At 44.7% G+C, this 22,407-nt stretch overlaps 2 protein-coding genes across 3 annotated transcripts in view; one reads left to right on the top strand and one right to left on the bottom strand.

Annotated features, from left to right (window-relative positions):
• Window positions 1–22,407, bottom strand: part of Ppp4r4 (protein phosphatase 4 regulatory subunit 4) — a 117,557-nt gene that overhangs the window by 4,181 nt on the left and 90,969 nt on the right. The window lies entirely within an intron of this gene.
• Serpina10 (serpin family A member 10) lies at window positions 14,079–20,444 on the top strand. 2 transcript variants are annotated; one of them, XM_059279266.1, is made up of 4 exons: window positions 14,079–14,781; window positions 16,431–16,542; window positions 18,629–18,779; window positions 20,207–20,444. In XM_059279266.1, the coding sequence occupies exons 1-4, from the start codon at window positions 14,079–14,081 to the stop codon at window positions 20,396–20,398; spliced, it is 1,158 nt and encodes a 385-aa protein (XP_059135249.1). In that variant the 3' UTR covers window positions 20,399–20,444. The 2 variants fall into 2 exon arrangements, with proteins under 2 accessions (XP_059135249.1, XP_059135248.1); XM_059279265.1 differs by having other exon boundaries at window positions 16,269–16,542.

Below are 22,407 nucleotides of genomic sequence, written 5' to 3'. Positions count from 1 at the left end.
AGCCAATATATGTTTTTAAAACAACTCCAAAAAGAGGAAGTCTATGTAAAACCCAGGACCACTGAAGAGAAGGCTGCTACACGGAGCTACATAAGCAAAGTCAACTGGGTTTCACAGAGGATGAGGGAGGGTGTCTTAGTTAGGGTTTCTATTGCATGACCACAGCAACTCTTATTTAAAAAACATTCAACTGAGGTGGCAGCTTACAGTTTCGGAGATTTAGTCTGTTATCATTATACCCAGGGAGCATGGTGGCTGGGAGTATGGTGGCATGCAGGCAGACATGGTGCTGGAGAGGTAGCTGAGAATTCTGCATCATACAGGCAGACAGGAAGTGGTCTCTGACACAGGGTGGTATCTTGAGCATATATGAGACCTCAAAGTCCACCTCCATAATGACACACTTCCTCTAACAAGGCCATTTTTACTCCAACAAAGCCATACCTCCTAACAGTGCCACTCCCTTTGGGAGTCATTTTCTTTCAAACCACCACAGAGGAATAAAAATATGAAAGTTAATTTCTCTACTGAGTCACTTATTATTTTAAAGAACTGGGAGGAGGCTGGATTGGGACTGGGACAATGGTGGCTGATTGAATAGTCTTTTCTTACTTATCTTCCCAGGATACTATAAAATCAATACTGTACAAATAAAACTCCCTGTAATTCAGGCTTCCACATGGCATTATCACCTGAAATCTGAGCCCCTGAAGAGGGTGGGTATGAAGAAAAATACTTGGAAAAATAAGCTAGCATTATTGGGAAGTGAGGATAGGTAGACTGTGGGGCCAAGTTGGTGGAAATAGGTCACTGGAGGTGTGTCATTGGGTGCCACACCTTGCCTTGGCCACTTCCTCTATTCCATTTGTTTCCTGCCCATCATAAAGTAAGCAGCCCCCTCCTTCACATGTTTCTACCATCACAGAGGTCAACATCACTATAGCTCCCCTACGAAGGGGTTCAACGATCGTGGTTTGGAATGTCTGCCTTCTGAGTAAAATGAACCTCTCTCCGTCTTTTGAGCTGTTTCTGTCAGGCGTTTGGGCACGGCAATGAGAAAAGCTAATGAAAGATGGCTGGCGTCTGCTTTTGTTTTCTTTTGTTTCATTTTTGTCAAAACTTGATGAAAGCACAGGTCCACAAGAGAAACACAAAGGATCTGGGGTAGGAACAACATGATCAAGTATAAAGACAAAGCTCTTAAAATCAGCTGAAAAAAAATAGACACTCTATACACAGAGGACGAAGGTAAAGGTGAGGCTGGATTTCTCATCCGTAGTCATGTCAGATGGTCGATGCACTGAACGGAGAAGCACACTCTCTTTCTGTATGATTCCGACCCACACCGCACACCCTGAACTTAACAGGAAGGAATTTCAGACAAGCCTAAAATGAAAAACCTACAAAATATCTAGGCAGAATCCTTCCAACAGGCCTGGAGAGAAAAGAAACAAGCTTGTATTGTCTGGGCGGGAGGACACCAAAGGGCCATGAAAACCAGGTGCACTGAGAGCCCTGGAGTGGACTCTAAACCAGAAAAGGTGGGGCAATCGAGATTTGAATGAGTGGATATTACCAACACAATACAGTCTCCCTATGAATTGTCCGGGTTTGATGGTTATATGGTGGTCATGTACAACAGTTACACAATTTGTCTGGGTTTGATGGTTATATGGTGGTCATGTAAACAGTTACACAGTTTGTCTGGGTTTGATGGTTATATGGTGGTCATGTACAACAGTTACACATTTTGTCTGGGTTTGATGGTTATATGGTGGTCATGTACAACAGTTACACAGTTTGTCTGGGTTTGATGGTTATATGGTGGTCATATACAATAGTCACACAATTAGACATGTAAGTTATCAATTTATTACTCATCAGCTCTAAGTCTTTCCATCACCATTGCTCTGCAAATCTAAATCTGGATCTTTTTACTTATTTATTTTTTTAGTTAAGAAAAATTTTTCATTCATTTTACACACCAAAGATCCCCCTCTTCCCTCCTCCCGCCCCCCCCCAGCCACCCCTTCCCAACGCACCCCCCACTCCCACCCACAAGAAGGCAAGGCCTCACATTCAGTGGAGGCAAGTCCAAGCCCTTCCCCCTGCCTCAAGGCTGCAAGAGGTGTTCCATCATAAGTAGTGGGTTCCAAAAAGCCCACTCATGCACCAGATGGATTCTGATCCTACTGCCAGGGGGCCTCCCAAGCAGATCAAGCTACACAACTGTCTCTTTAATGTTTCTCCTTCCCACATTGGGTACGGTCGGCGACTGTCAGTAGAGGGCGCCAGAGAAACACTGCCAAATTAACTGGCTTCACTTTCCTGTCTGGTTCAGGCCAAACAAGGGAGACAGAGCACTAGATGATAATTAGATACAGACAAGACAGACAGACAGAGGGACGATAGACAATAGATGGAGACTTAGAATATAGTTAGAAGGATGGATAGGTGACTAGATGGATGCAGACCGATGATGGCACTATACACCCTGAAAAATAATAGTTGAAAGATACTTTCTTAACTATGCCTCTTGAATGCACATGTAGACACAAATATACATCTGATTCTTAAAAGTGAGAATTTTTCTTACATGAAAAAACATTAAACTAATTCTTACTAATGCAAAAATTGAGACAAAAATACTCATTATATCCGTTGTCATTTCACATTGTACTGGGATTATTTATCAGATGATGCAATTAATTACAGAAAAGAAAGTAGAATGGGAGGGGCAGACAGAATAAAACTATCTACATCTTCATGATGTGGTCATATGCCTGCATCACTAAATAGGCAAAAGGATATCAAAGTCTATATCAAAAATACACTTGAAGCCGGGCGGTGGTGGCGCACGCCTTTAATCCCAGCACTCGGGAGGCAGAGCCAGGCGGATCTCTGTGAGTTCGAGGCCAGCCTGGGCTACCAAGTGAGTTCCAGGAAAGGCGCAAAGCTACACAGAGAAACCCTGTCTCAAAAAAACCAAAAAAAAAAAAAAAAATACACTTGAAAACCAATAATCACACAAATCAGTAAATGAGTTCAGCAAGATGTCAGGTTACATAAAAATGACATTTTGATATGCACAAATAACCACCAGCCAAAAATGCAAAGGAAGAGCAAAGCCAACAACAGCCTGAAAGATACAACACATGGGAATGAATGTACCAGTGCCCCAAACCTACACTGAGTGAAAGAAAACACTCCTAAAAAATGCAAAATTAGGCTGGGTGGTGGTGGCACACACCTTTAATCCCAACACTTCTGGAGGCAAGGCAGAGCCAGGCAGATCTCTGTGAGTTCGAGGCCAGCCTGGTCTATAGAGTGAGATCCAGGACAGGCACCAAAAACTACACAGAGAAACCCTGTCTCGAAAACAAAAACAAAAAAATAAAAACGAAAAAATGCAAAATCAGATGTAAACAAATTAGATGTGGAAAGTTATTCTTTCCTGAATGAGATTGTTCAAAATCATCCACATACTATTTTCTCTAATGTAATGAATTTATTTATTGGGATTCCAGTAAAGATACCAACAATTTTTTTCTCGTAGGTAGAGAATATGACATCAAAATCCACTTACAAAACGTCCAAGGATTCCAGGACAAGAAGCAGCTATGGGCTCAGGAAGAAGGGGGGAGGCTATTGTGACAGACGGAAAGCGAGGAACACAGACTCCTTAGTTCTAACGCTGGTACTGACACATGAACACATAGGCAGACTGATAGATAAGAGCTCCAAAAATGAGTTAGGGACAGTCAACCAAAATGAAGTACAGGTGCAAATGAACAAACTAAGGAACCCTGCTACTTTGTAAGATAATTTACAATTTCTTTAATTTGGATAATAATAGCTAGCTCAGTGATTTACTGCAATTAAAATAAAGCATAATTAAAGATGATTGATAAAGGATAAAAAAGAAAGTCTGGAAATGACCCAAGCACAAATGACAATAATATTTGATAAAGAATGACTTTTAGGGACTGGAGAGAGGGCTTAGTGGTTAAGAGCACTGGTTGCTCTTCCAGAGGACCTGAGTTCAATTCCCAGCAACCATGTGATGGCTCACAACCATCTGTAATGGGACCCAATGCCCTCTTCTGGCAAGCAGCTGTACATGCAGATAGAGCACTCAGATAGATAGATAGATAGATAGATAGATAGATAGATAGATAGATAGATAGATAGATAGACAGATACATACATACATACATACATATATACATACATATATACATAGTAGATAGATAGATAGATAAAGTAAATAAATAAATAAATATTTTTTTAAATGAATGACTTTTAAATAAATGACGTTGGGACAACTAGGTGGCCATTTGAATTGGGAGTGGGGGAGATAGAATTCGAGCCATTCAACATGTGAGAAATCATACACAGAAATAAAAAGGAACAAAGATCTAAACGAACAAAGAAATGAAGCTCCACTGTATAAAAAGGAAAATGTCCCCGTGCATTCATTTGTTCCAACACGATCCCTAGCTGGTGGTGCTGTGGGGGAGGTTATGAGACCTGTTGGATTATAGGGTCAAGTTTACGGGTGTAGACTGTGAGAGGCATGCCTTTAAAGAAGGTTTAGCCTTGCTTCTATTCCTGTCTTCTGTCTCCTGGTTTTCCAAGATGTGGGGAGCCTGTGCCAGGAGCTCCTCACTGCTGTAAGCACTACGGTGCTTTCTTTACTGTGACAGATAGGATCCTAGAGACAGAATAAATGTTGTCTTCTGTACATTGCTCTGTCCCATATTTTGTCACTGTGATGGAAGAAAGGAAGTAGTGCAGAAAATGGCGCCAAGAAGTGAGGTCACTGCTGTGGTGAATCTGACCATGTAGTGCAGCAGCCTTAGGAACAGGTTTGTGGGAGAAAGGTGGAGGAGTCTGACGCTGTGGGCTACTGGAGCCCAGAGCGCTGTAAGTACAGTGTAAGGAGCCAGTGAGGAAGGATCTCAGAATGGTATCAGTTTCTGCTGATACCATCTGGACAAGCAGAAACTGTGTTCATGGCCTCCAGATGGGAGGAGGAACCCTACTGGAATTTGGGGCCATTCATGGTGCATTTTAACAAAGAATCTGGCTCTTTTCTGCCCATGTCCAGAAATTTTGAGACAGGATATTAAAATAATATGCAGATTTGTTTGGCCGGTGGAATTTCAAGACAGTGTAACATGCAGACCATGCCATGCTCCTGGCCCCTTTTATAATGATACTCTAGAGTGAAAAGTGGAGCAGAAAGTTGTGAAAAAATATGCAGTTTGGGAAGATGAGGTTAATGCTACAGACAAGGTGAGTACAAATACATTGTTAAAGTGATGGGCACAATTGAAAGGCAGTCATGCACACTACTCTGGCACACTAAGAAATGTGCCTTGAGAGGGTCCTGCCCTCCAGCTGAGAACCCAGGGTGTAAAAATGCAAAGTCATTACAAATACCCTCCTTTCAAAGTAAGTGCTTAAGATTGAGCCTCCAGGGCACATAGTTCAAACAGCCACCTAGGTGAGTATTTTCCCAGGCTCAGCCACACAGGCGTCCATGGTACCAGTGGGCCATGATGAGCTAATCTCAAGATGAGCACAGAACTTGATGTCATATAGCTGGTGCTGTCTGCAAGCACAAAGATCTCAAGGGTTATGAGGTCATGGGGACCTGCATCAGAGTTCTAGAGGAAAACCAGTGAGACCAGGCAACGTGTAACAGAACTGAATTCCGTGTACAGGGAGATGTGCTTAGGTAAGACTAAGTGACAAGGGAGGTCACGTGTGCTGGAGGCAGCAGAGACACAGGAATGGGACTAACAAAGCCCATTGGAGCCTACACAATGTCACCACTTGTCACAGCTGGTTTTGAGTCTTCACTGTGGCACAATCTTTCCTTGTTGTCCTCCTGTTCTCTCGTTTGGAATGGAGACTCTGTGTTGTACAGAATAAGGATGTAAGTCATGATTTGACTTCACAGGGGCTTGCTGCTAAGAGTTTGATTTGTGTCCCAGAAGAGACTTTGGATTTGGACCTTTAAGCAGGGTTGGAACTGCTAAGACTTTGGGGACTATTGGAATGAATATTGTATTATCAGATGGACGTAAGCTACGGCAAGAGCATGGTAGGGTGTAAAATGACCCCACAGACTCATATATTTAAACACATGATACCCAGTTGTTGGTACTGTTGAGAGAGATTATGGTCCCCTAGGAACATGGAATCTAGTTCAGGGATTTAGGATACTTAAGTACGAACCTTTAAAGACTATAGCTGGGCCCCATTTCCAGTTATTTCTCTATTGCTTGATCCACCAAGATGTGAGGAGTGTCTAGAACATGCTTCTAGCACCAGGAACTCTACTGTGTCTTCCCTTGTGGTGATGCATAGAAACCATGAGCCAAAATAAATCTTCCTTCCTTAGCTTCAGTTGGGTGTTTTGTCAAAATGTTGAGAAAATTAATGCCAATACTACCATACATGATAATTACTTTACAATTTAATGAAAAAAATTAAAAATTTTACACAAAAATGATCAGAAAGACATGAACACAAACAAATATAGAGATAGTGATTAAACACTTGGACATATGCTCAACTTCACTTAGAAATCACCAACTAAAACTACACTGAAATCCCATTTGCTAAGCACTGGGTTGGCAGAAAGTGTGAATGCATGGCAGTGTGGCCTAGGAGTGAAACAGCCTTTCTCATCCATCTTTAGTAGATGCCAGATTTTTCCTGCAAAGAGAATTTGGCAATATACTTGGCGTTTGTTTTCTAAGGCTGACGCAACCAATTACCATAAACCAAGTCACTTCAAACAACAGAAGTCATGCAGCTTTGGAGGGCTAAGTTCAAGGTCAAGGTTTGTCCACTCCATGTCTCACTCCTGTCTTGGTGGGTGTCAGCAGCCCTCTGAATTCCTTGACTATAGATACAACTCCAGATTCTACATCCATCTTCATGTGGCCTTTCCCCCTGATGGTTCTCTGCCTTACGTCCCCCTCTGCCTTTCTCTTATGAGAACTTTCATCATCCGAGCCAGGGCCCTCTTCAATCCAGCAATCTCTTCCTTCTATCATCAACTTAATCACAGCAACAAAGACTAGTTGACCCAGCTCTGTCACATTATCATGTTCTCAGTTAGCTCTCACGCTATATTTGGGGGCATCACTATCACAAACCTCCTTATCCACTCATTTAATGAAACATTCTTTTTTTAAAGGTTTATTTATTTTTTGTGTATAAGTGTTGTCTGTCTGTATGTATACCATATTCATGCTTGGTGCCCCTGGAGGTCAGAAGAGGGTGTTAGATTTCCTGGAACTAGAGTTAACAGATGGCTGTGAGCTACCATGTGGGTGCTTGGAACCAAATCTAGGCCATCTGCAAGAGCTCTCAAATGCATACACACACACACACACACACACACACACACACACATAAACATGCTCATATGAAACTCCCTGATAGGTTATCTAATCCCAAGTGGTCAGTGTGTGTGTGTGTGTGTGTTTTGTGTGTGTGTGTGTGTGTGTGTGTGTGTGTGCGTGTGTGTTCGTGCATGCCCCAACCCCAAGGCATGTACTGTCTTTCTCTTACACTTCTCTCCCATTTAATGTTCATGCTTAAATCTACATTAAAACCTCCTCTTAGTCAATTCCAACTTTATTCTAAAATACAAAACAAAACAAAACGTATGATTTTAAGTATTTACCCTTTTTACAGAAGGCTGACTTTGAGGAATTTAAACTAATGACACACATCTGGCAGTTTTAAAAATAATCTCCCTAAAATATTTTGTAATTGCAAAACATTAGAAATTACATAAAATCCTAAACACAGGAAATTCGTTGAGTAAACACTAGAATACTGTGAAGTCATATAAAAAAGTAACAATCCTTATGGGCATCATGATTTCATAAAGAAGAATTAAGGAAGTACAAACACATATGTTTATCCTTATATAAAGAAATACAAGAAAGGGAACTGGAAAGAAAGTGGTTAAATGATGCACGAGAGCCTGGGGGAGGGTTAGATGAGAGTGGGTGGGATGGTTGGGATGGTGCACTTCTTCCTGTACCTTTTTGCATGGCTTAGACTTTGGGAATAACATTAACATCTTACAGACTCAACGATGCAATTAAGATGGTAAAAGTCTCAAAGCCACATGAAAATTCAAAGAAACGAGGACAAGCACATTTCAGATAACCACACAGAAGGGGAGAGAAAGAATTGAGCCAAGGATCTTCTGAACATGGTGCTTGGACCATATGCTCCCCCTTCAAAGGAGGAAACACTGCCAGCAAATCTCCAAGTTTTCTTTACAGATTTTCTTTCAGAGTGGGATAAGCATATGCCATTGTGAATATTATGTATATGTCTTGTGGGACAGAGTAAGGAAGGGGAATGCAAATATGGACCAGGAAAGCAAGGAAAAGTGCTGGGGATGCAGCTCAGAGGGAGGATGCTTGCCTAGGATGTGTGAGGACCGACATTCAATCCCCAGCAAGAGAGAAACAGAGATGAAGGAGACAGAGAAAGATGGAGGAGACAAAGACACAGACACAGACAGAGGAGAGAGACAAAGGGGGACAGAACAGGGACGGGAGGGAAGGGCAGACTAAGGGAAGGGAGGGAAAGGGGAACAAGGAACAGTTCTGTGGGGCTAGATATGAGTTGGAGGCATAAATGCATCCTTAGAGACACACATAAATGCAAGCATAATAAAAAAAAAGCCCTGAGTTGGGAAGTATTGAGTGTACTTAAGAATCCATGGATCTCTGTGGTAGTATTGTGTCCCCCAAAATATTGTGCACGCTAATAAACTTATCTGGGGTCAGAGAAGAGAACAGCCACAATATTAAACATAGAGGATTGGCTGTGGTAGTACACGTCTTTAATCCTAGCATTACAGAGGCAGAAATCCCTCTGGATTTCTGTGAGTTCAAGGCCACACTGGAAACAGCCAGGCATGGTGACTCACACCTTTAATCCCAGAAAGCGAGCCTTTAATCGCAGGGAGTGATGGCAGAAAGCAGAAAGATATATAAGGACCAGAAACTAGAAGCATTTTGGCTGGTTAAGTTTTCAGGCTTTTGAGCAGCAGTTCAGCTGAGATTCATTCTGGATGAGGACTCAGAGGTTTCCAGTCTGAGGAAACAGGATCAGCTGAGGAACTGGCGAGGTGAGGTAGCTGTGGCTTGTTCTGCTTCTCTGATCTTCCAGTTCACCCCAATACTGGCTCCAGGTTTGATTTTATTAATAAGACTCTTTAAGATTCATGCTACAGATCTCTTTTAATAGTGTTAATAAATATATTTATATTTACCTATATCAAAAATAGATGGAAAATGTGACATGGGACATACACAACACGTAAAGGGTGTGGAGGAAGCAAGTGACTGTGCACCCTACAAAGATGAGGCCATCTACAATCTTTATATGAACTCAGTGTGGCAAGCCTGCATCCATCCTGAGCTGCAGCCACCATGATTGCCCCAGCATGATCCTAGCTAGTTCCCCAGGCGCCTGTAGACAGAAGAACCATTAGCGCGGCATGTGGAATGCTGCAACAGGACCCTGGTACCAAAAATGAGCCTGACTCAGATCTCAGTTTAAGACATCATTCCAATGCAGTGAAGTCACTCACACCAGCCAACCAAGCAGGCCCCCATTTAGTCCCAGTGATGGGATGCATTTGGACTTGATACCACCCAGGGTCACGCTTCTGTCAGTAAGCCCGCAAAATCCCACTTTGTGTCAATGTGATCTTGGATCTGCCCACCTCTGTCCACCTCATCCAGGTTGTTCCAGAGGAATCTTCCAGATCTCATCTTTATTGTTCTTTGGCTGATTCCTTATCTGATCCAGAAAATAGACAAAGCTCCGTGGTCAAAACAGGGGGTCCGCAATATCTCAAAAAATTGATTTTCATGGTTCTCCAAAGATCTGTGATATTCTTTAGAGGATGGTGTAGGCTAGAGTGAAAATGAGAATAAGTGGAAATGTTTTCATACCCCAAAGGTAGGATCAGGGGTTGCTATTCCACAAGCCACGGCCAGCACTTCAGTTTGACACAGTAACAAACACTACTGGACTTAACTATTTGCTTTAGAAAAATGTCTTTAAATTGGATTGTGAAAAATGGCTCTTATTCATCCTGTAGGGTGATGCTGGTCTGTTCTTTCAAAATGAGTCAGATAGAATGGACAGAGACCACTCACCTGACAGAGTTCTAGTCCAGGTACTGCAGTGTCGTGCTTCTCTAGAGAGCTGCTTCCCTCACACTAACCAATAACAAGGCAATAGCAGTCTTTGACAAAATATACTAACCAATGCCTTTCTTGATATTTGAAGAACTGAAAAACACCTTGGAAATCCTTGGTTCACGTGAGATGTGTCATCTAGCCATCTTTACCTATGAGGAGGCACCTGCCAGCTGGCGATCACACGCCTTCTGTATAAAAAGAGCTTAGTCTGCTTTCTGGCAAGATGGCTCTTCAAGATGACAGGTCACCAACTTCCAGTCAGCTAGTCCAAAACTTCCTTTCTAATGACTGGCCTCCATCATGAAATGAGCAGGTGGCCACATCTACCAGGGTAGATTTTCTGGAATATCACTGTATTTAAAGGCATGGAATTTTCTTTTGCCTTCCTATTATAGTTGGAGCATTATTGTTTATCAATTTTTTGAGAAATTCTTTTATTTTTTCAGATAGGGTCTCATGTACTCAGGCTGGCCTCAAACTTGCTATATGGCCAAGGATGACCTTGAACTTCTGATCCTCCTGCCCCCACCTCCCTAGTGCTGGGATTACAAGTGTGCACCACCATGCCTTGTTTTATGAACTGCTGGGGACCAAACCCAGGGAATATTCAACCAATTAAGCTACAACCCAGCCCCTATTACGTTTTCCCCCTATTCTTTGGGTTAGGCTACATTAAGTCTCACCTGAAGAATAGGAAGGGACACATAACAAAGCTTACACATGGCAACCTGCTAAGTCTGAAAAGTTGTGTCTTAAAGAGTAACTTCCAGCTCTGACTCAGCTCTTGCTTGAGAGGGTCAGTCTCAACACAAAGTAGTACAGTGACCTTGCAACAGGCTTTGTATTGTAAGAGCTGACCCAGTAGGAAGCCGGTCTCCACCACTGGACTGACAGTTCCTTGGGGACAAGACAGTAGTTCTTAAGTTCCACCCAAACCCCTTTATAGTTCCCAGAAGCAGCCATGAGGCCCACCATAACCTTCTTTCTAGACCCTTCATTCCCCATCCCTCAAGGGTGAGCCTCTTGTGAATTCTAGTCATAGTTGGGGCCACAGGACCAATCTAGGGAATTTCCAGAAACTCAACCATATCCCAGCAGGGTGTTAATCAGTAACAGTCCTAAGGGGACCACACTTTGGAATAACAAATATTTGCAGAAGGCTTTGGGCTGCAAAGCTTATGCTTGTCTCTTTGCTCTGAATGATCTCAGCACCAGAGGTCTGGAACTGGTAAGAGGTGGTGGATGGCGGGGACCCTCCAGAGTGTCTAATAGCGAAAGGTGGGGAGAAGAGCTGCTTTCACTCTGTCTTAGTGGGGTTCAAGGTAAGATCTAGGGGGCAGGCATAGGGGATTCCAGCTTAAAACTCCAAATGACTGTAAATCCAAGTTGAGCTCAGGGTGGCATTGAAGGCATGTCAGCCATAGACAGATAGCCAAGGAAATGGCTCTGAAGACTTGGTATTTGTCTGCCACAGCTCACTGCCCAGGCATGTGAGCCTGGTCCCACCAGGGCTGGGGAGTGGCAAGTGGGGCACTGCTCCCCACACATTGCTCAGAGCTGAGTGTCAGGTAAACATCCCTTTTCCTACTGTTCAGGCTCCATGTGACAAGGTGTGTCCTCAGCATACCTGATGGTGCCCTAGTCCTAGGAGCACCATCCCAGGATCAAGCACCCTGTATATATTGTGGATGGCTCCTGTGATGAACGAAAGCCTGTAAGGACAAGTTACACTGTTTCGGAAGTAGGTGTAGCAACAGCCAGGCATTCCAGGGCCACTTCGGGAATAGTGTGAGACTTAGTCCTAGGAAAATGTAATAGAGTGCACTGGGGATTTTCCTGATGGCTGAGACTATCAGAAGCAACTATGAAATCAGGACTACTCTGAGGGGTTTAAATTTACAAAGTTGAGCTAAACACAGTGATCTAATTCTCCTGGGCATCTCAGGCTGTTGGAGCAAAATAACAAAATAACAAACTCTGGAGGCTTAACAAATGAGTTTTCATAGTTCTAAAGGCTCAAAGTGAGGGGCAGCATGGTTGGGGTGTGGTGAGGGCCCACTTCCTGGTTTGCAGATGGCTGTCCGTGGTGGAGAGAGGGAGGCTGTGGTGTCTTTTCTTCAAAGGACACTAAATCTATCACCATCACTATGCTTAAGACCTCATCTAGTCGCCTCTCAAAGGTCCCATCTCGCCATACCCTCACCTTAGAGGGTAGGGCTTCAGTTGTGAAGGAACAGAGGTATGGTGTCCATCTCAAAAATGAAGGCATGAGACTGGGGATATTTTGTACCTGGAAGGAGGTAATGACCCAATGCTTACAGCAATGTGGTGACCTATGAAATGCAGTCTTGTCCTTGGGACTGGGAAGCAAATCCTAAATAGTGACATTTGGGAAACCCAGCAGGGTCATTCAGGCTAGAAAGCTGTAGTGTTGGATTCTGTAGGGGCATTTAGCAAAGCAGGTGACAAGGGCTTGTGTCCTGGAGCTGGATGTGGTTTGTGACACATACAGAAGACAGACCAGAAGTAACTCAGAAACTTGTCACATTTTGACTTTGGGTCCCATGGTCAGAGTAAGGGGCTTTACTGATGGGAACTGTCAAGCATCCCCCACACCCACTGCCATCCAGGTCTTCTTGTGGGCCAGGAGAGAGTGAGCTATTGGGGACATTTGGTGGCATATACATCAGCCTCTAGGACACTGGGTAATATAGCTGACCACAGTATAATGAATGGCACAGCCCCAGAGCTACATTTTGGGTCTGAGGGTGAAGAGGAATTTCAGAGAGGTAGCAACTGACAGTCAGAGGGAGGAGTGTGGTGACAGTCAGAGGGGGGAGTGTGGTGACAGTCAGAGGGAGGAGTGTGGTGACAGTCAGAGGGAGGAGTGTGGTGACAGTCAGAGGGGGGAGTGTGGTGACAGTCAGAGGGAGGAGTGTGGTGACAGTCAGAGGGAGGAGTGTGGTGACAGTCAGAGGGGGGAGTGTGGTGACAGTCAGAGGGAGGAGTGTGGTGACAGTCAGAGGGGGGAGTGTGGTGACAGTCAGGAGGAGTGTGGGACTAGAAAGCTACTGCCAAGGCAGGGTTAGGTTCCACCGGGTTGTAGAAATGGGGCATGGGTAGCCAGTGTGTGCCTTCAGGATCAATGAGACTGAGTGGGCTGAGCCCAGGTCTTGTGTAAAAAAGAATCAGCTATGTTTCCTGCAGCCATGCTAGAGCTGTGGGTAGAGGAAGGAGACCTACTGGGAACTGGGTACAGGAAGTGCAGGAGAGGAGGGGCCTAAATCAGAAAACTCTGTGTGGCGAAGCCTTCCCTTTGTCAGATTCCCTCTTGGACACTCCAAATCCACAAAGGTGTCACACCTCAAGGTCCTGGGGCTAGCATGGAGGGCTGTTTGATAGATCTTGCGGCCAAATGATAAAGGCGAAGCCTGAAGCAGATCAGTCAATGGCCCCAACTCTCACCTGATCTTTCTCTGAGGTCCACTCCATAGAAAAGAGCCATACCTCGCCCTGTTGGAGGAAAGCCAGTGAGCAGAAACTGGGGAGGGACCACAAGATGCTCAAGGACCTGGCAGACAGGACATGGAAGAAGATTGTAAAAAACAAAACAAACAAACAAAAAAAAAAAAAAAAAACAGGTGGTAACCCTCCACACATCTATCTGCTCCAGGTCAGTCTAGTGTATAGCTAACCTGCAGGAACCCAGGGAAGCCCACACCTAGCAAAGATGTTTTATTAGATATTGAGATATTCTCCCCCCACTCTCTCTCCCAGGATGAAGGGAAGTGGCCCCTGGCCTCCACAGCTGAGCACATGAGGGTGGTTTTTAGCCTCTTGCTTACTGTCCTCCTGGCAGAGGTGTGGCTGGTAACCAGTTTGAACTTCAGCTCCCATTCACCAGAGGCCCAAGCAGAGTTGGAGTCTCAGGATCTTCAGAACCAGACTTGGGAAGAGAACACATGGACTGTCCCCAGTGATAAAGAAGAGGAAGAATATTGGCTGAGGACTAGCCTGCAACAGCTCTCCAATGAGACTTCAAACTTTGGGTTCAGCCTGCTTCGAAAGATCTCCATGAGGCACGATGGCAATGTGATCTTTTCACCATTTGGCCTGTCAGTGGCCATGGTCAGCTTGATGCTGGGGGCCAAGGGAGAGACCAAAGTACAGGTGGAGAATGGGCTCCATCTACAGGCCCTGAGCCAAGCAGGACCCCTGATCCTCCCATCCCTCTTCAAGAGTCTCAGAGAGACCCTCTCCAGCAACCAGGATCTGGACCTCACCCTGGGTAGCCTTGCCTTCATCCACAAGGACTTTGATATCAAAGAGACCTACTTCAATCTATCCAAGAAGTACTTTGATACAGAGTACGTGCCTACAAATTTTCGAAATTCCTCACAGGCCAAAGGGCTTGTGAACCACTACATTAACAAAGAGACACGGGGAAAAATTCCCAAGCTCTTTGATGAGATCAATCCTGAAACAAAGTTAATTCTGGTGGACTACATCTTGTTCAAAGGTATTGATAGTGTTCTGTTGCTGCAAAGCTACAAAAACCTGACCCTCTTTCCCTTCCCTTCTTCTAGTCAGTGTAGTTAGCGCTAAAGGATGCTCGGCAAGCATGGGCTCTGCTTTGTAGGTGCAGCATACATTGAGGAGGGACCGATGCTTTCTCTGAGGCCCCCACTCTCACCACTGCAGACCTGTGGTCCTGAGGCCCCCTTCTCACCACTTGAAGACATGTGGTCCTCAGTTTCCACAGCTCCTCTGCCTGGTTTTCTTCTAATGTTTGGAAGAGGTAGCACTGGGCTGTTGAATGAGCAGCTCACTATCAGCAAGGCTTGGGTTACATCTCTACTCCCTCCCATTCTCTGTTTTTGTGATCTGGGGCAAAATCTCTGCCCTTGGATTTGTTGTTGTCATTATTATAGTGTGTGTGTGTGTGTGTGTGTGTGTGTGTGTGAGAGAGAGAGAAAGAGAGAGAGAGAGAGAGAGAGAGAGAGAGCAGGTACACTCAGAGGTCAGAGGTGTTGGATCCCCCTGGAGTTGGAGTTACAGGCAGTTGTGAGCCACCCAATATGGGTGCTAGGAACCAAACATGAGTCCTCTGTACAAGCAGTATATGCTCTTAACTGCTTAGCCACCTCTCTAGTCCCTTGGTCTTGGATTTTTTTTATATAAAAATTGGGACTCTAACTTGCTATAAGTATAAAGCCACAAGAGCTGATATATGCAAGGTACTGAACACTGTGCTTGGCACTTACTACCCACCATGGGACAGGAACAGGCTGCATCTTTGTTCTTCCTGGCAATGTAACAAGCAGAGTAGGGCCACTGTCTCCTTTCTTAAGGGGATGAAGGTGAAGGTTGGGGAAGCTAGGTTGATCAGGATCACACACGAATGGCAGAGGCTAAATGTGAAGAGGAATCCCATGACTTCATAACCCTGATTTCTTCTGGCTCCAACAGGGCACAAGGGTATGGTGCGGGTGCCTCTGGTACTTAAAGCTGTACCAGGAGACTCACAAAACCATGTACCAGCACCCCAAAACAGATGCTTAGTGTAGAGTCACATCGTGGTCTCACCTGCTCCCAGTACCACGTGAAACAATGCTGAGCTGGAAACACCCCGACTACCTGTAAAGTATATGTTTGCATATGGGCATGCTGGGGCCATGGTAGCTAGGAGTCCCTCATGCAGACAGGCATTGGAAGCCATCCACCAGGAAATGAAGTTTTGTTCAGGTCCAGAACAAGGGAAACAAATGAGAAGAGGGGATGTCTTTGCTTTTGTGTGTGGTTCCATTGTGGGACATGGGTAGATCTGAAGTTTGGTCTTTGGGGAATTTGCTGCCTGGGCTGTGGTCCAAGCAAATGTTAAAAAGGAACAGCACTCATGTTCGGAGTAAAGGGGGTAGTAGGTTGCTCTCTCCTCTACCACTTGAGTAAGACCAATGTGTTCTGTGGAGGCTCGCTTCTATAGGGGCTTTCTTCTGACTTGTTCAGGGAAGTGGCTGACTCCATTTGACCCTGTCTTCACCGAGGCTGACACTTTCCACCTGGACAAATACAAGGCAGTTAAGGTGCCCATGATGTACCGGGAAGGTAACTTTGCCTCCACCTTCGATAACAAGTTCCGTTGTCACATCCTCAAGTTGCCCTACCAAGGAAATGCCACCATGCTAGTGGTGCTCATGGAAAAAACAGGTGACCACTTGGCCCTGGAGGACTACCTGACCACAGATCTCGTGGAGACATGGCTCCAGAATATGAAGACCAGGTATGATGCTTCCCCTGCCTGGCAGACTTGGCCTGCCATCCTCATGACCACTCCCAATAGTTTTACCCAATGCCCCGTGGCTTGCTGCTCATGCTCCCCAGTGAGCACCAAGCTCCTGCAGGTGGAAGCAACATATGTTCTATTTTCCACTCTATCCTCAACATCAATCCAATGTAGGCCTGGCTTTATTGCTCATTAACTCAGGAAATACAACAGTTTGCCTGTTGAGGTACCTACTGATGCCATGGTTGCATCAGTTAAGAAGCCGGGCAGAGGGAGAGAAACAACACTGTAAGAGGACAGAGCACATCAGCAGGTGCAGGTCAAAGCCAGGGATGTTCTCATCTGGTGTTGAGGGGCAAATTTCATGAGTCTGCCTATGTAGCTGCAGCCATTGGAGAAGAGGTGAGAGGATTCAGGGATGGCCACCTCAGGACCTCACATCACAAGCACAGAAGTCCTGCGCTTTGCCTGCAGAAGATGGGGAGCCACAGAGGGTTCTGAACAGAGGCTTGAGGAGATCTGATGAAAGGATCACACAGGAGCCTGTGCTGAGAGCAGGCACTAAGGATGAGGAGGACAATGAGGAAGCCAGTGAGGAGATGCTATGTAACTTCAAGATGCCACTGCTTAGGCTATGGTGGGAGCCGGTGGGGTGACAGAGGGAGACTAGACTCTGGATGTGTCAGGAAGCAACAAACGGATGACACTGGTGACTAGATAAGCAATGGGTGGGGAGAAAAAGAAAGAAAACAGAGATGTGGATCCTGGGGGATATCAGTCAGTCAACAGCAGCTGTAGTTCTTGGCTTCGGCATCTCAAGGATGGGTTCATCACTTACTAAGACTGTGAAAGGAATGGCTCTGGTAGTGAGTTCATAGCTCAGTCCTAACATCTGGACTAGAAATGTCTCCCTGAGCCGTACATGAAGGAGGCCAGGCCAGGGCTAGGCCAGAGTCTGACTCTAGGAGTGACAAGTGCCTGGCTGGGATTAGGACCATGAGAGCAGGTAACACGGAGGGGACTCTGTGTGGAGAAGAGATGGAAAGGCAGGGTAGACACTCCGGTGTTTGTTGGAAGTCAGTCTACCTGCTGGAACACAAGGCAGACAGCTCCAGTAAGAATCTCATGGTGTGCCTTTCAAGTCCCGCCACTCCAGAACTGGTACAGATAGGAGCTCAATCCAAGGTCCTTGGCTACAGGTTTCACTTTCATTTTTCTTTTGTTTTGTTTTTTTTTTTCCATCTTCAGGCACTAGCAAAGGACTGAAACAGAAACCCTAACAAAGTTTGCTGACTGACTATATTTATGAATTAACACTTAGGAAGTGTCATATTCTCAGTTACTTCCAGCCTGGAGCCTTGGTCCAGCTGTGCAACAAGGAGAGAAGTGGAGGAAGGGTGTGTTTACGAAATAGCTGCTGTATGCCAGACATTGTTCTGGACACCTTGCATATGTCAATCATTCTTTGCAACAACTCTGATATTAGTATATGTACTTTTGACTGCTCTTTACGGAGCAAGAAAACTGAAAATTAAGATTAATTTGATGTAATTAGTAGCTTTTATGTTGTTGTTTTTTTCTGAGCCACGAAACTTACCTTTCCAAATCTCATGATTTCAGAGAACTCACAGTAGGGAAAATAAATAACCTCAGAGCCTCCCAGGCTAAGATGGCAGGGCTAGATGAAAGCCCTCTTTGCTTCCTTTGTCTGCCCATTCCCAAGTTTTTGAGGAATACTGAGGTCTGGGTTTCTGAGCTGGGAACAGCATCGTCCAGCGGTCTGCAAAGATACAGGAAGCAGCTAGGGAGTTGGTTAGGGTTGTTTTTTAAACATAAGAAAATGGGCATGGAGTCTGGCATTCTTTGCTAAAAAGGATTTGGGGTAGTGAGCTAAGAACTAGCTCACTGGGGTAGATACAGTGATGCTTCTTAAGCCAGAAGTATTTTCTCTGATAGAACACTACAAAAGGATCACATGAGCTATATACAGTCAAGCAAAGGAAATACTCTTGGAGGAAGGAAGAAAGTGTGTCCTTGTCAGCAGCCCCCAGCCATTTCACCATCATCTGTCCTTGTGTCACAGGAAAATGGAAGTTTTCTTTCCCAAGTTCAAGCTGGACCAGAGGTATGAGATGCATAAGCTGCTCCAGCAGATGGGAATCAGGAAAGTCTTCTCCAGCTCAGCTGACCTCAGTGAACTCTCAGCTGTGGCAAGAGATCTTCAGGTGTCCAAGGCAAGTCAGGGGCTGTGCTAAGGCGCCGTCCTCAGCATGCAGTGCCACTGAAACCAACAAATACTTCGAAAACCATGTCACTGTAATTAAATGTCTAGTTGTAGTAGGGAATTTGACTCCAGTTCTAACAACTTGAAGTAGCATCCAAGCTGGGTGTTCAAAGGACCTCAAGCCATACTACTCAAACACCTTTTTTAACTAGGTACTCATTGAAGAGCTCCATCTCTCTTCTCTCCCAAGGCCTAGGGAGGCATCTGCCCCTCATACACACTGGCATATAACCCATCAGCACCTATGATGAATATTGAAAAGGATCATGAAATTATATCGCCTTTAGCATGAAAGAAATCCTTAGTCATCACCTGGCCCAACCTCCCATGCCTTGTGATGGATATTCCACCTTCCTCTATAATTAGCCTCAGAAGACCCTCTTGTTCTTCCTCTCCTCATCTTTCCCCCCTCCTTCCCATTCTTCAGACAAGGAACTCATCCCTTCTTTGGAAAGCAGCCCAATACGCAAATGGATGATTATTTTGTAATATGTTGACTGGTAAGTTCTCTGACTCACATTTTTTTGGTCCTGCTTCTGAAGTACTGAGAACAAGTTTATTCAACTTTGGTAACAGTAAGCATGTACTTCATGCTACTGGTGTTGGGGCCAAGCTGGTACCTCTAGAAGGTATTTTGAGGTACCTGGACATGCTGAGTCCTTTGAATCCTTCTGGCTGGCAAGGAAGGTGTTAGTTTTATTGCTAGCTCATACCAAATCTCTTTAGCTAATTAGTGTTTCTCATGGAAAGTAATCTTGGTTCTTTCAGCAGTTCTGTGCACTACAGTGAACTAGTTAGCATTCCTGGTCTGTGCTCATTACGACTCTCTCCCTCACCATTACAATCAAGAGTTTGATTCAGATTTGTCCATGCAATTGTCAATTCTGAGAGATTTAAAGTGGTACCTATGTAAGTAGGAGCCAGCAGGGTAACCTCAGCCTGAGCATAGGCAATCAGGGTCCAGGAAGACACCACAAACCCTCAGGCTTGCCCCCAGGAAATGCCTCAGAGCAGTATCAGGCAGTTCAAAGTGCCTTCAAGGGCCAGCAGCTCAGCTCAACAATGAGCATCACAAAGTACATGTTCAATAAATACTTACTAGATGCCCACATGTAGAAATTTACCAGCCAGCTTCCCTGGTTCCAATCCCAGAATGCATCTCACACACCCCACACCAATTCCCATAGACTCTGGGTATTGTTTTGATTTATGAGGCAGTCTCTGGTGCAATCTCACGGACCTCTTAGCAAAGATAGGCTGCAACACTGAACCCCAGGAACGTAGCTGGGTGGGCAGAACCACCGTAGAAAATTTCTGTCAATTCCTTCTTCCCATTGCCACACAAATGTTCTTCCACATCCTTTCTTTTTCTTCTAGGTCTTACAACAATCAGTGCTTGAGGTGGATGAAAGAGGAACTGAAGCAGTGGCAGGGACACTGTCAGAGATTGTCGCTTACTCCATGCCTCCTGTCATCAAAGTGGACCGACCTTTTCATTTCATGATCTATGAGGAGATGTCCAGGGTGCTTCTGTTTCTGGGCAGGGTGGTAAACCCCACTGTCCTGTGACTCAGGCATGTGTAAGCCCAGTCACAGCCAGTGCTGAGCCAGAGTGCTGATGGTCAACGGTAAAGGATGTGTCCTCTGTCCTCTGTACCCAGCCAGTTTGTTGTGGCTGTTCTCTGATTAACACAGAAATTAAAATGACTCATATTTTAAGGAGATGTCTGTGCAATCTGTCTGGCATTTTAAACTTGCTCCTGAGAGCCTTTGCTGACTGACTGGAGACTAGTTGAGGAGAGCCTTTCTCTGCAGCTCATATACCTGGACTTTGAGAGCAATAGGAAGGACAGCTGGTGTAGGACAAAGTCTCCGGGGAGTATGTGGACCTCCTCCTACAGGCATGCTTCTCCCTCTCTATTTCTCTCTCATGCAAAATCAGTGTTAGTTTATCCCAGAATTTCTCTCTTTCTGTCTCTCTCTCCTGTCTCTGTGCCTCTCTGTGTCTCTGTCTCTCTCTCTCTTTCCCTCTCCCTCCCTCCCCCCTCCCCATCCCAGAGGGGCCCACAACATAAATCTGGCTGGCCTGCAACTCTATGTAGACCAGGCTGGCCTTGAACTCGAAGAAATCCACCTACCTCTGCCTCCTGAGTGCTAGAATTAAAGGTGTGTGCCATCAACGCTCAGTGTTCTTTTGTGTTGTAATGTTTTAATTCATCATAGAATTCTTTCTTTTTTATTAAAATTAGCAGGAAATCACCATATCCATCCTAATCACAATGTCCAGCTCAACAACACCCACTCATCTCCATGACACATCTAGTCACATGCCTCTATCACAGGAACCACAGATAATCCAGTTCAATGTTTTCATTTTATAAGGAAAACAAAGAGGGACCAGAAACAGGGACACATCCTGACTTTCAGGAGTGATAGGTATTTTTCCCTCTGCACACTCCTTTCTTCATAAGAGTTTATATATGTACACATAAATACATATACTAACAATGACCTTTTATAATTGCTTTGGTATAGTGATGAATACAGTCTCAATTATATTCATTTTTACCAACAAAAAGTATATGTATTGCCCATTGCTGATTAAGGAAACATCTTGGTGAGCCTTTATCGTGTGCAGGGCCTTGACTCTAGCGTCCACTGCACATGATGAATAATATATCAAACCTTATATCTCAGTGAGAGGAAAACACTTGCCCAAGGCCACTCAGTGTGACCATGATAAGCCAATCCTTCCTATTCTAGTCTCAAGTCCTTGTTACTCCATCTCCCCTCTCTATAGTCTCTCAGAGACTGCTAGCAGTGGGCGGCCTTTGCCTCGGTCACCCACTGTGGTTAAACAAAAGTAAGCATGGACTTTGTCCCAGTATGCAAGGAAAATGAAAACACCTCTATTCCTGGACAGTCATTTTCTATCTTATAGAAATGAAATAAGATAGTACTTAGGGAGTAAAGCAGAGATTCCTGAGTGGGGCTAACTAGTCTCAAAATGTCAGCTGTGCTGACTAAATGCTTAGTTGCATTTCTATGTTCTATCTACTAGATAAACACAACTAGAGTTAATTTATTCATTAGTTACTTAATGACTGGAAGTCATGAGTGACATGAACAGGAGGCAGTATCAAGAGGCAGTCTAAACCAGACTCCCTCGCCACAGTCTCAACATGAACTCACTCTTGTAGTCATCCCATGCATTAACAGATGTTCATTTAGGACCAGAAAACTCAGGGGCCTACGAAGAGAGACAAGAGAGAAGACGGCTCTAACTGGCATTAGTAGGTACTTGTGTTCAGTCATTCAGGTGTGTTTGTGGGGAAATAGTAGGAAGAGAAATTTTATTTTTTTAAAGATTTATTTTATGTATATGGATGTTTTATTTACATGTACATTTGCATACAAGAAGAGGGTTTTGGGTCCCATAGGACTACATTTATAGGTGGTTGTGAGCCACCATGTGGATGCTGGGAATTGAACTTGGGACCAGAAAGAGGAATTTTAAGAGGGCTCTGGCTCTTTTCTCGCTTTGAGAGATGAAATCTAGAAAAGGAAGCCTACGGCTA

Source organism: Peromyscus eremicus, chromosome 14, assembly GCF_949786415.1.
Source record: "Peromyscus eremicus chromosome 14, PerEre_H2_v1, whole genome shotgun sequence".
Classification (NCBI taxonomy): Eukaryota; Metazoa; Chordata; class Mammalia; order Rodentia; family Cricetidae; genus Peromyscus; species Peromyscus eremicus.
This window is presented reverse-complemented; position numbering and strand designations above follow the sequence as displayed.

Coding starts and splice junctions, on each gene's coding strand:
- Serpina10 (XM_059279265.1), top strand. CDS start 14,079: ATGAGGGTGGTTTTTAGCCTCTTGCTTACTGTCCTCCTGGCAGAGGTG. Junction 14,782..16,268: donor GGACTACATCTTGTTCAAAG/GTATTGATAGTG, acceptor TGACTTGTTCAG/GGAAGTGGCTGACTCCATTT. Junction 18,780..20,206: donor GAGATCTTCAGGTGTCCAAG/GCAAGTCAGGGG, acceptor TTTTTCTTCTAG/GTCTTACAACAATCAGTGCT.